Source organism: Oncorhynchus kisutch, linkage group LG15 (assembly GCF_002021735.2).
Source record: "Oncorhynchus kisutch isolate 150728-3 linkage group LG15, Okis_V2, whole genome shotgun sequence".
Lineage (NCBI taxonomy): Eukaryota > Metazoa > Chordata > Actinopteri > Salmoniformes > Salmonidae > Oncorhynchus > Oncorhynchus kisutch.
Genome location: NC_034188.2, coordinates 56,419,349 through 56,437,317, shown reverse-complemented (window position 1 = coordinate 56,437,317; position 17,969 = coordinate 56,419,349). Strand labels below are relative to the sequence as shown.

Genomic DNA, 17,969 nt, shown 5'->3' with positions numbered 1-17,969 from the left:
TCATTGGGACAGAAGTTTACATACACTCACTTAGTATTTGGTAGCATTGCCTTTAAATTGTTTAACTTGGGTCAAACGTTTCAGGTAGCCTTCCACAAGCTTCCCACAATAAGTTCGGTGAATTTTGGCCCATTCCTCCTGACAGAGCTGGTGTAACGGAGTCAGGTTTGTAGGCCTCCTTGCTCGCACACGTATTTTCAGTTCTGCCCACAAATTATCTATAGGATGAGGTCAGGGCTTTGTGATGGCCACTCCAATACCTTGACTTTGTTGGCCTTAAGCCAATTTGCCACAACTTTGGAAGTATGCTTAGGGTCATTGTCCATTTGGAAGACCCATTTGCGACCAATCTTTAACTTTAACTGATGACTTGAGATGTTGCTTCAATATATCCACATAATTTTCCTACCTCATGATGCCATCTATTTTGTGAAGTGCACCAGTCCCTCCTGCAGCAAAGCACCCCCACAACATGATGCTGCCATCCCTGTGCTTCACGGTTGGGATGGTGTTCTACGGCTTGCAAGCCTCCCCCTTTTTCCTCCAAACATGAAGATGGTCATTATGACCAAACAGTTCTATGTTTGTTTCATCAGACCAGAGGACATTTCTCCAAAAAGTACAATCTTTGTCCCCATGTGCAGTTGCAAACTGCAGTCTGGCTTTTTTTATGGTGAATTTGGAGCAGTGGCGTCTTCCTTGCTGAGCGGCCTTTCAGGTTATGTCGATATAGGAATCGTTTTACTAAGGAAATAGATACTTTTGTACCTGTTTCCTCCAGCATCTTCACAAGGTCCTTAAAATACATCCACAGGTACACCCCCAAATGACTCAAATGATGTCAACTAGCCTATTAGAAGCTTCTAAAGCCATGACATAATTTTCTGGAATTTTCAAGTTGTTTAAATGCACAGTCAACTAGACCACTGGAATTGTGATTCAGTGAATTATAAGTGAAATAATCTTTCTGTAAATAGTTGTTGGAAAAATGACTTGTGTCATGCACAAAGTAGATGTCATAACTGACTTGCCAAAACTCTAGTTTGTTAACAAGAAATTTGTGAAGTGGTTGAAAAACTAGTTTTAATGACTCCAACCGAATTTTGGCCCATTCCTCCTGACAGAGCTGGTGTAACGGAGTCAGGTTTGTAGGCCTCCTTGCTCGCACACGTATTTTCAGTTCTGCCAACAAATTATCTATAGGATGAGGTCAGGGCTTTGTGATGGCCACTCCAATACCTTGACTTTGTTGGCCTTGTGTCATGCACAAAGTAGATGTCATAACTGACTTGCCAAAACTCTAGTTTGTTAACAAGAAATTTGTGAAGTGGTTGAAAAACTAGTTTTAATGACTCCAACCTAAGTGTATGTAAACTTCCGTCTTCAACTGTATACATCTGTTGGTCACAGATACCTTAAAAGAAATGGGCCTTACAATGGGCCTAAGGATCTCATCATGGTATTTCTGTGCATTCACATTGCCACCAATAACATTTTATTGTGTTCGTTGTCAGTAGCTTATGCCTATACCATAACCCAAATGCCACCATGGGGCACAATGTTCACAACGATGACGTCAGCAAACCCCTTGTCCACGTGACATCATAAACATGGTCTGAGGTTGTGGGGCCGGTTGGAAGTGCTGCCAAATTCTCTAAAACGATGTTGGAAGCAGCTTAGGGTCGATAAATTGACATTAAATTGTCTGGCAACAGCTCTAGTGGACATTTCTGTAGTCAGAATGCCAATTGCAGGCTCCCTCAAAACTTGAGACATCTGTGGAATTGTGTTGTGTGACAAAACTGCACATTAGAGGGGCCTTTTATTGTCCCCAGCACAAGGTGCACCTGTGTAATGATCATGCTGTTTAATCAGCTTCTTGATTTGCCACACCTGTCAGGTGGATGCATTATCTTGGAAAATGGGAAATGCTCACTAACATGGACCTAAAATACATTTGTGCACAAAATGTGAAAGAAATAAGCTTTTTGTGTATGGAAAATTTCTGGGATCTTTTATTTCAGCTCATGAAACATGGGACCAATACTTTACATGTTGTGTTTATATTTTTGTTCAGTGTAGATAAGCATAATGGAAGAATGATCGAATTGGAATGTTAGAAAACCATTAAAATTCTGTCTGTCATATCAGTTACTAGTTACTATGTAATTACATAAATACAAGATACATTAACTGTATGGTATCTGTTAAACTTAATGACATTTTCATCAACATTTGTGTTGAAGTATATAATCATGTAAACCTAGATTTGTGATTAAGACCTCTCTCTGTTGTGAGTCCTTTAATCCTCCCTCACACCTACTGAACTACTCAAGACATGACTAATATAATACGGCTTGGTTAAAATGAATGAGGGGACAGTTAGACAGACAAACAAAGAGACAGTAAAATTATCTTCCACAGATCCTTCCACACCCAATGATGGATTGTACCAGGCACAGACAGTATTTCGTAAAAATAATAATGTCACAGTTCGCTCCGGAACTTTCATTACGCACACCTGGCCCCTATTTCCAGTGATTAGTAATTGTATAAGTGTGTCCTTGGTTTATCATTGTCCTGTCGATTATTGTTACTATGTCCGTTGGTGCGTGTGAGTACCTGTGCTGTGTGTTTTGGGCGTTTGTGCCCTTGTGCATTGCTCAGATGATTACGGGTCTCTTCCCGTGTGTTAATTATTGTGTGCGTGTTATTTATTTGAGGAACTCCTCGCTCTTTTGGTTTGGGTTTCTACCCTGGGTTTTGTTACATGTTTGTTTGGTCTTCGTCCCTGTGCCTTTACACGGCACGCCTTAATTTGGGCTTAATAAAAAAAACTATTACGCATTCCTGCGCCTGTTTCCCGATCCTTCATGCCAGCGTGACACATCACCCTATTGGTGCCCTTTGCCACAAATGGGCTGGGCTTGGCAGGTAGCACCAGCAGCAATAATACACACTTCACCATGGGAATGTAACAGCACAGCTGAACTGAAGACTTGACTGACGACTTACAGCGTCCCCTGGCGAGAGTGTGCACTCTAACTACATTATGCTGAGAAGAGGCATGAGTAAATTAGGATTCCATCATTTTTCAAGAGGAGAGTCAACACTATGTTCCTGGGTGTACTGTCCACAGTATGAATTCCGACAGATGTTGTTTGAGTCTGCCATTCGTTGCTTTGACAATTTTGACAGCTCCAGTCATGTTTGTATGTATACCTCTCAGGTTTCTGTACACATGAAGAGATAATGTCCATTACCAAAAGGTGAGAGGAGGGCCATGTACTTTTCATCAAAGCACTGCACAATCACATACACCTGGATAATCAGATGCACAGTCTGGATGTTGTAACTAAACTCCTTTTATTAGTTTCCCACATGTTGACATCTGAAGAATAAGTCCTCTGTTTCCCGTGCCACCATGGAGACAGTGAGAAGTGAGGGTCCATTCATTTTCACTGGGAAGGTAGAGCTGCAATGCACACCACTGTACCAAACAGAGGCATCTCTATGCATACACTTTACAAAAATATAAAGTGGCACTGTTGGAAACACACTCAGGTAATACCCAGAGGCCAGAGTCCTTCACATTTGCAACTAAAAGTACATCCCTGAAACTCTGTCCATGTAGAAATCTGATTGTGATGTATTTCTCTTGTCGGTGTAGGAGGTGCATGCCCCCGGGATGGATAGTGGTTCACTATGGATGTAATGGTATCAGAGTTAAATTAAGACATAAATAACTTCAAAGGGCTCTCTAACGTAGGCATGTACCCAGGGGTAAACTGTGGAAGAGAGAGACAAATATCTCATCCATTAAGGATAATTACAAAGTTAAAGACTGGGGCTCTGGGACAGGGGTATTGTACTCTAGGAATAGCTGGCCGTTCCCACAGGGTAGCCAGAAGTTTACAGAGAGGGATGTTTGGCTAATGAGAAAGGAGGATTAGACACACAATGTCACATTAGGTGATGAGTGGCATTGAAAGAGGTTTAATTTACATTCGGGAGTGAAAAAAATGCTTTCCAATTGGGTGATGTTGCTACTACAAAGACATAAAGACAAGCACATTGCCAACGTAAAAATCATGCAGGCCTACTCAGGTAAGTGCAAAAGATGAGACTCTTATTTTGCTCTCTCAAGCTCCTCCTCCTCCTCATTCTTGTCAGTGCTACAGAAGTTTTGTTGAACGAACGTAAAAAACGCGCTAAGAATCTGTGATGCCAGGCCAAAGATGGTTAATACATTAAGATAGTTCACTCAGCCCGTTTACCATTGAAAAAAAAGCAAGTTCCGGTACTTATAACTGGGTATGTCTCCCATAGACAGTAATGCAATAGCAGCTGGGTCTGGTCTACGAAATTAATTGAAAAAACGGGTGAACAAACAGCGAGTGGGGTGTCTCGCTTCCTAGTTCTTCTTTGGCCAGGCTGCGCAGTGTCTGTCATACTTCCTGAAACACCTGTTTGTCAGTTAGTGGGCACTGAACAGGCACAGCGGAGCAAATGAGTTACACAAAAACATGGACGACGAGTCCCTGGAATACAATTTATTCTAATTCCCTACCTCATTTTACTGAAATGGTTCGGCAACAACATATGAGTATACGTTTGAACATTGTATTGTTGCTGTATTTAATGGTTTGTTTTGGTGAGTACAGCCCTCTCATTTGTCGAGCTCGTTTTCAACGTCACAGATCGCCGAATTTGCGACACAAACAAATTAAACACAAACATTCGTTAAAAAAATATATAGAATCCTGAATTTGTACCCTGTATAATTGTCTAGGCCTACTGCTTTTATCCTACAGACTCATTCATTGTGAATTATTGTTAGAATTATTATAATAAGCCACATTTTTACCTTCACATTTAACATAATATATACAACATTTTGATTAGGCTACTATGTATCCATTTTTGAATAGCCACTACCAAATAATTATACTGCATGTTCACAACAAACCAAATTACGCCTGAGGCCTATGCTTACAACAGGAATGCAGTACCCTGTCATGTGAAATTCATGAGACCCATAGCGTTGACCTTTTTCCTTGTTTTCAATTTCACTCACGTTTTGTTATTGAGCTTAAAGTGGCCTGCGTCCAATGCAAAGCAGCCATGATCCATAACTGTGAATATGACTCTTGTGTGAGGTCTATTGACATTGATCAGATTTATATAACAATTCCTATTCGCATATTTACTGGTTGAACAGTAGGAGGAGTCATTTCCTGTATGTTTGAGACATATGTGGATAAATGCCAATGGGTTGCCAACTTTCCCATCAACAGTTTAAATGTTAACAGCTATTAAGCATCTGCTACTCGAAAGGCACTTCAACTTGAAATATTATTTAAAAAATAAATTCTACCTTGTTTATGAGATTAGCTTGTTCATTTTCAGTCCACTTTACAATGTCTTTTTAAATAGCACAGGGTTTCTACATATTCATCCTATGTAGATCACAGTACTCAGACTGTCTCTGTGTCCATAGAGTTTTTTTGGGAAAAAATGTCTGCTTTGGATGTGACCTTCACTTGTCTCTGTGGGGACAGTGTCCAAAGGCTTACAGTTGAAGTTGGAAGTTTACATACATCTTAGCCAAATACATTTAAACTCAGTTTTTCACAATTCCTGACATTTAATCCTAGTAAAAATTCCCTGTCTTAGGGCAGTTAGAATCACCACTTTATTTTAAGAAAGTGAAATGTCAGAATAATTGTAGAGATAATTATTTATTTCCGCTTTTATTTCTTTCATCATATTCCCAGTTGGTCAGAAGTTTACATGCGCTCAATTAGTATTTGGTAGCATTGCCTTTAAATTATTTAACTTGGGTCAAATGTTTTGGGTGGCCTTCCACAAGCTTCCCACAATAAGTTGGGTGAATTTTGGCCCATTCCTGCTGACAGAGCTGGTGGAATGGAGTCAGGTTTGTAGGCCTCCTTGCTCGCACACACCTTTTCAGTTCTGCCCACAAATTCTCTATAGGTTTGAGGTCAGGGCTTTGTGATGGCAAATCCAATACCTTGACTTTGTTGTCCTTAAGCCATTTTGCCACAACTTTGGAAGTATGCTTGGGGTCATGGTTCATTTGGAAGACCCATTTGCAACCAAGCTTTAACTTCCTGACTGATGTCTTGAGATGTTGCTTCAACATATCCACATAATTTTCCTATCTCATGATGCCATCTATTTTGTAAAGTGCACCAGTCCCTCCTGCAGCAAAGCACCCCCACAACATGATGCTGCTTCACGGGTTGAGATGGTGTTCTTCGGCTTGCAAGCCTCTCCCTTTTTCCTCCAAACATAAGGATGGTCATTATGGCCAAACAGTTCTATTTTTGTTTCATCAGACCAGAGGGCATTTCTCCAAAAAGTACGATCTTTGTCCCCATGTGCAGCTGCAAACTGTAGTCTGGCTTTCTTTATGGCGGTTTTGGAGCACTGGCTTCTTCCTTGCTGAGCGGCCTTTCAGGTTATGTCGATATAGGTAGGACTCCTTTTACTGTGGATATAGATACTTTTGTACCTGTTTCATCCAGCATCTTCACAAGGTCCTGTGCTGTTTTTCTGGGATTGATTTTCACTTTTCGCACCAAAGCACGTTCATCTCTAGGAGACCGAACGGGTCTCCTTCCTGAGCAGTATGACGGCTGCGTGGTCCCATGGTGTTTATACTTGCGTACTATTGTTTGTACAGATGAACGTGGTACCTTCAGGCATTTGGAAATTGCTCCCAAGGATGAACCAGACTTGTGGTGGTCTCCAATTTCTTTTCTGAGGTCTTGCCTGATTTCTTTTGATTTTCCCATGATGTCAAGCGAAGAGGCACTGAGTTTGAAGGTAGGTCTTGAAATACATCCACAGTTGCACCTCCAATTGACTCAAATGATGTCAATTAGCCTAACGGAAGCTTCTAAAGCCATGACATCATTTTCTGAAATTGTCCAAGCTGTTTAATGGCACAGTTAACTTAGTGTATGTAATCTTCTGACCCACTGGAATTGTGATACAGTGAAATAACCTGTCTGTGAACAATTGTTGGAAAATTACATGTCTCATGCACAAAGTAGATGTCCTAACTGACTTGCCAAAACTCTAGTTAGTTAACAAGACATTTGTGGAGTGGTTGAAAAATGAGTTTTAATGACTCCAACTTAATTGTATGTAATCTTCTGACTTCAACTGTATCTACTTGCTCCAAGGCAGAAGAATTGTTATGTACTGTTGAAATGTGAATCACATGCAGACCTACAGTGTGCTGTATGTTAAATTATACGTTTGCATTTCCCTGTGTGGGTTGGAATTCACATGGAAAATACAGTATTGGATCTTTGGGGGTGGCCCTGTTTTGAAATATAACACACATTATTTAAATCTTTTGTCTTTTAATTATTTTCTTTACATTGCACAATGTCTGCATTGGCGACGCTCATCACAAGGAATACTATTACTACTACTGCTGTAGGCTGTGTTGTTATTGCCATGTTTGCTAGTAGTTGATGGTAAGATCAACAGATTGTTGTTTGCTTGCCAATCCAGGAAGTGGTAAAGCACTATTTTACAAGTGCCACTTGTACATACACTTGTTATGGAAATCGTTAGAAAATCAGCTACTCCTCAATTTTTACACATTATACAACGTGTGTGCAGTGCTTGTTTCATAGGCAGAACGGCTATTAAATGGTTGAGATTTTGATTAATTGCTTGGAATGCTTGTGGTTGTTATGTCTGTATGTTGCCAATGCCAGACTCTCAGTGTCAATGAAAAGATAACAAGGAAAGAGAGAGACAACTAGGACACTTACTGCTACAGCTATTCTTGAGTCGTCTGGTAGTCTTGTTGTCAGATGATGCCAGGCAAACAATGTCTCCCATGGAAAATGCATTAGATTGTATAATTCCAATTAATAGCAGGCAGTGTACAGATGTTTTAATGTTGCCATCTCGGTACTGGATTAATACTGGGTCAACAATGTGGGCCTTTAGGGGTACCTTTGACATTGTGATTATATGCAATTGTAAAATGAGACATTTAGCTTTATTCTGTTTTATTTTTGTTTTATTTATATGAACTACCTTTCTTCCAAATTATTAATCTTTTGACTATCACAGTGTATTTTGTTCCCAACTGGATTTCACTCAAAATTCTGTACAATTCCTCCTCCTGAATCTATCTTCCTCATCTGACCATCTCACCCTCCCTGCCCTGCTGTCTCCCTCAGTGCTGTGCCCTGTGTCAGGCATAACAGTGAGCTCCCCTGCGGAGGTCCATTCTGTGAGGGGTGATGCCGTCACCCTGACTTGCATCTTCACCTCTACCAGCCGAGCCACCAGCCGTATGTCAGTGGACTGGTCCTACAGGCCTCAGAGCGGAGGCCCTCCGCAGGCGGTAAATACCCACCATAGAAAAATAATCAGTATATTGAGTTGATTGATAATAAAGTGCACATTGAATGAAGAATTACTGTGCTTTTACACCCTGGCATGGGTACACTTAATATGGCTGCCGCCGGCCCTCCCATCCCAATACATTGACTTGAATTGTGATGCCCGTTAGAGTAATTCTATTTCTATGGTACGCTATGGTAACCCCTGGAAATATGACTCAGAAACCCCAGGCAGTTAGGGGCAGGAATCAGGATCACTCTTCTACATCTTGGTGATGTTTTAAATGTATGTTAAGTTGCGGTTAGGTCTCCGACACCAAAGCTCCCCTAGATCCAATTTCCTTGTCGATACTCTTAGCAGCTGACCGCATAAGTTTTTAATTCCATTTCGAGGGCCGATAATGTATACGCTATGTAGTTGTTGGCAAATCATATCCTATAGGAGCACTCAGCGCTAATGTGCTGCGGCTCCCTTGATGAGGTGATAGGAGCTGTTGGTTTAGTCATTAAGATGTAGTAGTCAGGCCTACTGCTGTGTCAGTGTCAGCAGATAGTGTGGGCTGTTACTAACACAAACTCTTCATCCTAGGTGTGTCGGCTGTATAAGCATGGTTGTTGGTTTAAATTCCTAATTTACTCGAAAAAGTTTGTTTTGTGCAACTATAGATGGATAAGGAAACGTGGAACTTTTTGACGCATAGCCCAACAGAGCTAGCCAACACAACAGAGCTAGCCAACACAACAGAGCTAGCCAACACAACAGAGCTAGCCAACACAACAGAGCTAGCCAACACAACAGAGCTAGAGAGTGAATTTGTCTCTCAGTACATTTATTTCCATCCAATTTCATTAGCAGATTCGGACACATTTATTGCCACAATCGTATATCAAAAGGCACTGTGAATAAGTATTTGAAAACTCAATCAGAAATATAATTTATCAGCCAATGCTTGAGAACTATGAATTGGTGGTGTGCTTCAGTCTCCCTGCATAATTATCAATATCTTGATGAGAATGAATTTCCAGGGTTGAAAAGGCAGCTCAAAATGTCCAAAGATTAAATCACATATCCATAGCAACGGATAGCAAGGAAGGACTTGGATGGCTTGTCATTAAATTCCTCTGAATGACACTGAATGAACACCTCCAGTCAATCAATGTCCTGTATAAGACATGAGCAAATCAATTCAATATCCATTTTGATGGCCATGATCCACCAGGTTTTTATTCGGTGAGTCACTACCGTTACGGTAACCACAAAGCTTTGAACCACAGACCCTAACATTTGCACCCCGAGAGACGGTTTCCCGGACCCAAATTAGCCCTGGATTGAAAATCATTCAATGATGATTCTACATTGAAAGTGAGTTTTAGTCCAGGACTAGCTTTAATCTGGGTCTGGCTCTAAATGTTTCAGAGGTACTTGGCTAGTTGTAACCTGTCTGATGTAGGCCTAAGTATCTGTCTGGGTTGACTGGGTGCAGTGATTGGATTTAGTGTGCTGTCAGTCTCAGCTCTATGGCTGTCTGAACTGAAGTGCCTCCTGGAGAGCCCAGCCCATACAGAGCTATACAACAAATATAACTGCTAAGCACCATTGATTGTTAACAGCCCTGCCATGTGTTGGTCTTTGTGTACATTTTCCTGTGCTGTTTATTCACTATGTGTAATTAGTATTCTTCAATGTGTCTCTTTGACACTTCTTATTGTCTATTTGTCGGTGTGTTGCCGTCTGAGTAAAGCCCTATTTTTGCTTTTTGAAACCATTCCCAGCCTTCTACCCCTGCTACTTTTCGAAACGCGGTAATGGTTAGTGTGATTGATGCTGTATGTCTGTTGTCTGTGTCTTGTTAAGTGGCTCTGTTGTTGCCAAGGTCTGAGTAACACTGTACTAACCCTATGCCCAGAGTCATCCCAATCTCTCCTCTTCTCTTTGTTCCCCAGTTCTTCCACTTCTCCTCTCTGGTGTTCCCTCCGCGGGATGGCCAGTTTAATGGGCGTGTGAAGTGGCTGGGTAGCCCGGCCCGGGGAGTGGCCTCCATCCAGCTCCTCAACGCCTCCCTCAGCGACAATGGCACCTACATCTGCTCCGTCAGGAACCCACCCGACGTCCACGGATTCCCCACCTCACAGACCGTCCTCACCGTGACGCCCGAAGGTGAGGCAATTCCTCAGAGGAATGTATATTTAGGGCCAAATTCTAACTTGAGATGGGTGCATGTGAATCACGCACTGATGTTAATAGGACTTTTGAGAACATTTTCCAGTAAGAACATTTGTGTGCGTCTCAAGTCAGAATTTGTCCCGTAATTGAGAGGCAGGAGTTTAAGATTTGTTAGTAAAGGTGATTGTGGGTTCACCCTGTTGACCCATTGACCTTAGGAATGATGACGTGTAGAACATGACTGTGTGGGAATTGTGGCACTGGGGAGATTTACTTCTCATTGGGCAGTAAAACCTACCTCATGTTCAATACTGGTATGGTCGGTCACATTTATTGATGCCTTTTCGAATACTTATAGATTTCAGTACGTGTGCTACACATTGTCACATTTTCCACAAAGCTAAAACAATCCATCTTTTAGAAGCTTTTGAGGACAGGAATGCAGATTTATTTGACAGGTTTATTAAAGCAATTGCACACAAAGGCTTACTAAACTACGTTTTTAGTACAGCTGTGCTGAGGTCATACAAGGCGGATCTCGTAACTAAAGAGATGAACGAATCCTTACCGTCTCCACTTACACTGAGTGTGTATGTGGTTATGATGAACCCTCTCCTCTCCACAGTGCTCGCGGTTCACTTCTCAGATGTGGCGGTGCTTTTAGCCTTCATACTGCTTCCTTCCACCATCATCACGCTGGCTCTGCTGGGTCGCATGTGCTGCCCTCCGAGGGACAAGAGCCAGACCCAGGGTTACCACTCCCCTATTGAGGTCACACCTGGGTGAGTAGATTTACTCCTCAATCAGTGCACCAGTTCTTCCTGGCCTCCTAGACATATGGACATATGTTTTTAAAGAAGTGATATGGTTTTGGTAAAGAGAGCCCCCATCGCTGACTTGCTGAGTGGACACTATGGCTTTTTCTCAATTAATCTTTCCTTGATTCCTTTTGTCCTCTCTCTCCTCGCCTCCTTCTCAAAATGCATTGGAGAAGAGGGTCCAAGGGGAGGGACAGTGGACCTTCTCCTCCAATATGATTGAATAGAAGCCGAGCAGAGATGACGCAAGGAATCAAGGAAAGATCAATTGAGAAACGGCCTTGAGCCGATATATCAAATTGCTAATGCTGACTGTTTTGTGATTTGACCAATTTGAACTCTACCATCTTTTTGACAGAGAGGAGCCTGGCTTCAAGCAGATCCACAGCAAGGAGAAAAACATGACATGCTGCCACATATATTTGCTGGTATGGCATGTTTCTTTTTGCTTATGAATTAGTTAGGGGCACATGTCTCCCCGATCAACTTCAAATCAAATTGTATTTTTCACATGTGCCGAATTCAACAGGTGTAGACCTTATAGTGAAATGCTTACTTACAAGCCCTTAACCAACAATGCAGTTTTAAGAAAAAATAAGTGTTAAGTAAAAAAATAACAGTAACATATATATATAATTAAAGAGCAGCAGTAAAATAACAATAGCGAAGCTATATACAGGGTGTACCGGTACAGAGTCAATGTGCGGGGGCAACAGTTAGTCAAGGTAATTGAGGTAATATGTGCATGTAGGTAGAGTCAAAGTGACTATGCATAGATAATAAACAGAGAGTAGCAGCAGTGTAAAAAAGGGGGGTTATGCAAATAATCTGGGTAGCCATTTGATTAGCTGTTCAGGAGTCTAATTACTAGGGGGTAGAAGCTGTTAAGAAGTCTTTTGGACCTCGACTTTGCGCTCCGTTACCACTTGCCATGAGGTAGCAGAGAGAACAGTCTATGATTAGGGTGGCTGGAGTCTTTGACAGACACCGTCTGGTATAGAGGTCTTGGATGGAAGGAAGCTTGGCCCCGGTGATGTACTGGGCCGTACGCACTACCCTCTGTAGTGCCTGGCGGTCGGTGTCCGAGCACTTCCCATACTAAGCAGTGAAGCAACCAGTCAGGGTACTGTCAAAAGGTATAGCTGTAGAACCTTTTGAGGATCTCAGGACCCATGCAAATCTTTTCAGTCTCCTGAGGGGGAATAGGCTTTGTCATGCCCTCTTCACGACTGTCTTGGTGTGCTTGGACCATGATAGTTTGTTGGTGATGTGGACACCAAGGAACTTGAAGCTCTCAACCTGCTCCACGACAGCCCCGTTGATGAGAATGAGGGCGTGCTCAGTCCTCCTTTTCCTGTAATCCACAATCATCTCCTTTGTCTTGATCATGTTGAAGGATAGGTTGTTGTCCTGGCACCACATGGCCAGGTCTCTGACCTCCTCCCTATAGGATGTCTCATCGTTGTCGGTGATCAGGCCTACCACTGTTGTGTCATCGGCAAACTAAATGATGGTGTTGGAGTTGTGCCTGGCCATGCAGTCATGAGTGAACAGGGAGTACAGGAGGGGACTGAGCATTCACCCTTGAGGAGCCCCCGTGTTGAGGATCAGCGTGGCGACTGTGTTGTTACCTACCCTTACCACCTGGGGGCGGCCCGTCAGGAAGTCCAGGATCCAGTTGCAGAGGGAGGTGTTTAGTCCCAGGGTCCTTAGCGTAGGGATGAGCACTATGGTGTTGAATGCATTCTCACATAGGTGTTCCTTTTGTCCAGGTGGGAAAGGGCAGTGTGGAGTGCAATAGAGATTGCATCATCTGTTGGAGTGGTACGCAAATTTAAGTGGGTCTAGGGTTTCTGGGATAATGGTGTTGATGTGAGCCATGACCAGCCTTTCAAAGCACTTCGTGTTACAGACATTAGTGCTACTGGTCAGTAGTCATTTAGGCAGGTTACCTTTGTGTTCTTGGGCACAGGGACTATGGTGGCCTGCTTGAAACATGTTGGTATTATCGACTCAGTCAGGGACAGGTTGAAAATGTCAGTGAAGGCACTTGCCAGTTGGTCAGCGTATGCTCAGTGTACACATCCTGGTAATCCGTCAGGTATTGCGGTCTTGTGAATGTTGACCTGTTTAAATGTCTTACTCACATCTGCTACGGAGAGCGTGATCACACAGTCGTCCGGAACAGATGATGATCTCATGCATGTTTCAGTGTTACTTTCCTCGAAGCAAGCATAGAAGTCATTTATCTCGTCGGGTAGGCTCATGTCACTGGGCAGCTCGCGGCAGGGCTTCCCTTTGTAGTCTGTAATAGTTTGCAAGTCCTGCCACATCCAACGAGTGTCAGAGCCGGTGTAGTACAATTCAATCTTAGTCCTGTATTGACACTTTGCCTGTTTGATGGTTTGTCGGAGGGCATAGTGGGAGTTCTTATAAGCATCTGGGTTAGAGTCCCGCTCCTTGAAATCGGCAGCTCTACCCTTTAGCTCAGTGCGGATGTTGCATGTAATCCATGGCTTCTGGTGGGGGTATGTACTAGAGGTCGACCGACCATAATTTTTCAACACCTATACCGATTATTGGAGGACCAAAAAAAAGCCGATACCGATTAACCGGCCGATTAATATTTATTTTTTTAATTGCTTTTTTTTTAACATTTGAAATAATGACAATTACAACAATACTGAATGAACACTTGTTTTAACTAATATAATACATCAATAATATACATTTAGCCTCAAATAAATTATGAAACAACAAACAAACAAACAATAATGCAAAAACAAAGTGTTGGAGAAAAAGGTAAAAGTACAATATGTGTCATGTAAGAAAGCTAACGTTTAAGTTCCTTGCTCAGAACATGAGAACATATGAAAGCTGGTGGTTCCTTTTAACATGAGTCTTCAATATTCCCAGGTAATAAGTTTTAGGTTGTAGTTATTATAGGAATTATAGGACTATTTCTCTCTATACCATTTGTATTTCATTAACCTTTGACTATTGGATGTTCTTATAGGCACTTTAGTATTGCCAGTGTAACAGTACAGCTTCCATCCCTCTCCTCGCCGCTACCTGGGCTCGAACCAGGAACACATCGACAACAGAGCATGGGGAACAACTACTCCAAGTCTCAGAGCGAGTGACGTTTGAAAAGCTATTACCACGCACCCCGCTAACTAGCTTGCCATATCATATAGGTTACACCAGCCTAATCTCGGGAGTTGATAGGCTTGAAGTCATAAACAGCGCAATGTTTGAAGAATTGTGAAAAGCTGCCGGCAAAACGCACGAAAGTGCTGTTTGATTGAATGCTTACGAGCCTGCTGGTGCCAACCATCGACCAGTCAAACTGCTCTATCAAATCATAGACTTAATTATAACATGATAACACACAGAAATACGAGCCTTAGGTCATTAATATGGTCGAATCGGGAAACGGTCATTTTGAAAACAAAATGTTTATTCTTTCAGGGAAATACGGAACCGTTCCGTATTTTATCTAACGGATGCCATTCCTAAGTCTAAATATTGCTGTTACATTGCACAACCTTCAATGTTATGTAATAATTACGTAAAATTCTGTCAAATTAGTTCGCAATGAGCCAGGCGACCCAAACTGTTGCATATACCCTGAATCTGCGTGCAATGAACGCAAGAGAAGTGACAAAATTTCACCTGGTTAATATTGCCTGCTAACCTTTCTTTTAGCTAAATATGCAGGTTTCAAAATATATACTTCTGTGTATTGATTTTAAGAAAGACATTGATGTTTATGGTTAGGTACACGTTTGAGCAACGACAGTCCTTTTTCGCGAATGCGCACCACATCAATTATATGCAACGCAGGACACGCTAGATAAACTAGTAATATCATCAACCATGTGTAGTTAACTAGTGATTTATGATTGATTGATTGTTTTTTACAAGATAAGTTTAATGCTACCTAGCAACTTACCTTGGCCTCTTACTGCATTTGCGTAACAGGCAGGCTCCTCGTGAGGCAGGTGGGTATAGAGCGTTGGACTAGTTAACCGTAAGATTGAATCCCTGAGCTGACAAGGTAAAAATCTGTTGTTCTGCCCCTGAACAAGGCAGTTAACCCACCGTTCCTAGGCAGTCATTGAAAATAAGAATGTGTTCTTAACACTATATATATATATTTTTTTTTTATCGGCAAAATCGGCGTCCAAAAATATGGATTTCCGATTGTTATAAAAACTTGAAATCTGCCCTAATTAATCGGCCATTCCGATTAATCGGTCGACGTGTAGTATGTACGTACAGTCACTGCGGGGGGGACGTGATCGGTGCACTTATTGATGAAGCCAGTGACTGATGTGGTGTACTCCTCAAAGCCATCGGAAGAATACCAGAACATACTCCAGTCTGTGCTAGCAAAAGAGTCCTGTAGCTTAGCATCTGCTTCATCTGAGCACTTGTTTTTAGTGACTGAGTCACTGGTGCCTCCTGCTCCTGAATCAGGAGGATAGAATTATGGAAAAACATCCAGACAGCATGATGCTGCTACCACCATGCTTCACTGTGGGGATGGTATTCTTCGGGTGATGAGAGGTGTTGGGTTTGCGCCAGACATAGTTTTCCTTGATGGCCAAAAAGCTCAATTTTAGTCTCATCTGACCAGAGTACCTTCCATATGTTTGGGGAGTCTTCCACATGCCTTTTGGTGAACACCAAACGTGTTTGCTTATTTCTTTCTTTAAACAGTGGCTTTTTTTCTGGCCACTCTTCTGTAAAGCCCAGTTCTGTGGAGTGTACGGCTTAAAGTGGTCCTATGGACAGATACTCCAATCTCCGCTGTGGGGCTTTGCAGCTCCTTCAGGGTTATCTTTGGTCTCTTTGTTGCCTCTCTCATTAATGCCCTCCTTGCCTGGTCTGTGAGTTTTGGTGGGCGGCCCTCTCTTGGCAGGTTTGTTGTGGTGGCATATTCTTTCCATTTTCTAATAATGGACTTAATTGTGCTCCGTGGGATGTTAAAAGTTTCAGATATTTTTTTATAACCCAACCCTGATCTGTACTTCTCCACAACTTTGTCTCTGACCTGTTTGGCGAGCTCATTGGTTTTCATGGTGCTGCTTGCTTGGTGGTGCCCCTTGCTTAGTGGTGTTGCAGACTCTGGGGCCTTTCAGAACAGGTATATATACTGAGATCATGTGACACTTCGATTGCATACACGTGGACTTTATTGAACTAATTATGTGACTTTTGAAGGTAATTGGTTGCACCAGATATTTTTTAGGGGCATCATAGCAAAGGGGTGAATACATATGCACGAACCACTTTTCCATTTGTTTTTTTCCCCCTTCATTTCCCTTCACCAATTTGGACTATTTTGTGTAGTCCATTACATGAAATCCAAATAAAAATCAGTTTAAATTACAGGTTGTAATGCAACAAAGCACAGTACGTCTATTTTATTATCCAGTGATTGTACGTTGGGTAATAGGATCGATGGTAAAAGCAGATTACTCACCGTCGGATCCTTAGAAGGCATCCAGACCTACGTCCCCGATATCTCAGTCTCTTTCTCCTGCGAATAATGGGGATGAGGGCCTTGTCTGGATTAAATTCTTTGCTTCCGACTCGTTACAGAAAAAAAAGTATTCTTCCAGTACGGGGTGAGTAATCGCTCTCCTCATATCTAGAAGCTAATTTAGGTCATAGGAGACTGTGGCAGAAACATTATGTACAAAATAAGTTACAAATAACGCACAAAAAAAACACACAATACCACAATTGGTTAGGGGACCGTAAAACGGCAGCCATCTCCTCCTGCGCCATTATAACATACTCTAAATGTAGTTTATGTCTGACAATTTGAGATGTCGCTGAAATATTTATCTGTTACCCCACTTCCTGTCTCTAGGATTCCGACTATGAGGATTACTACGTCCACAAAGAGAGGCCTCCGGCTCAGGGAGAGACCATGGCCGAGTCTCAGTGCTAGAGATCCCTGGTGGCGGTGGTCTGTAAGAACAGCGGCCCCCTCCATCCTTGCCAATGGGAGGGGTTGAACGGAATTCTCCCAGTCTCTCACACACACCTCCCTTCTCTCATGGCTTGTCCACAGCTGATTCCGCTGGTGGGATAAATGTGAGTCCTGTGCCAGACACACACACACGTTTAGCACTATACTCTAAACATTTCTGGATGGATTTTCTTATTTTGAAGGAGGTGCATATATTATTAAGTTATTGTCTGCTTTATAACTTTGGACATTTTGAATAATTGTTTTTGTACCGCTATTATGAGAGTTTTTTTGAACTATCGGTCTTCTTGAAATCTATTGCTAGAATTGTAGACAATCTTTACCTGTGGCTACATCTGCTTCATTGAGTCCAATTCATATTATTTTAAACTTGTCTTTAGAGTTAGTGTCACATATGAACCCATTCAAATGACTACATTCAGGAGTGGACATATTATGACCTCACATTCTGAGGTTGAATGAATTTACAGGATTTGATTTACATGTTAGAATTTGGATGTACAGTGTAGTGAATGTTGTTGAATGCATGTATGTGCAAAATGTATTATAATTATGCTTAATAAAATACATAAATGTTCTTG

At 42.0% G+C, this 17,969-nt stretch overlaps 1 protein-coding gene across 1 annotated transcript; it reads left to right on the top strand.

Annotated features, from left to right (window-relative positions):
* Nucleotides 1-4,448: 4,448 nt before the first annotated feature.
* Nucleotides 4,449-17,965, top strand: LOC109906061 (myelin protein zero-like protein 3). Its single transcript, XM_020503714.2, has 6 exons — nucleotides 4,449-4,654; nucleotides 8,235-8,401; nucleotides 10,344-10,557; nucleotides 11,189-11,345; nucleotides 11,740-11,809; nucleotides 17,266-17,965. The coding sequence occupies exons 1-6, from the start codon at nucleotides 4,510-4,512 to the stop codon at nucleotides 17,344-17,346; spliced, it is 834 nt and encodes a 277-aa protein (XP_020359303.1). The 5' UTR covers nucleotides 4,449-4,509; the 3' UTR covers nucleotides 17,347-17,965.
* Nucleotides 17,966-17,969: the final 4 nt, after the last annotated feature.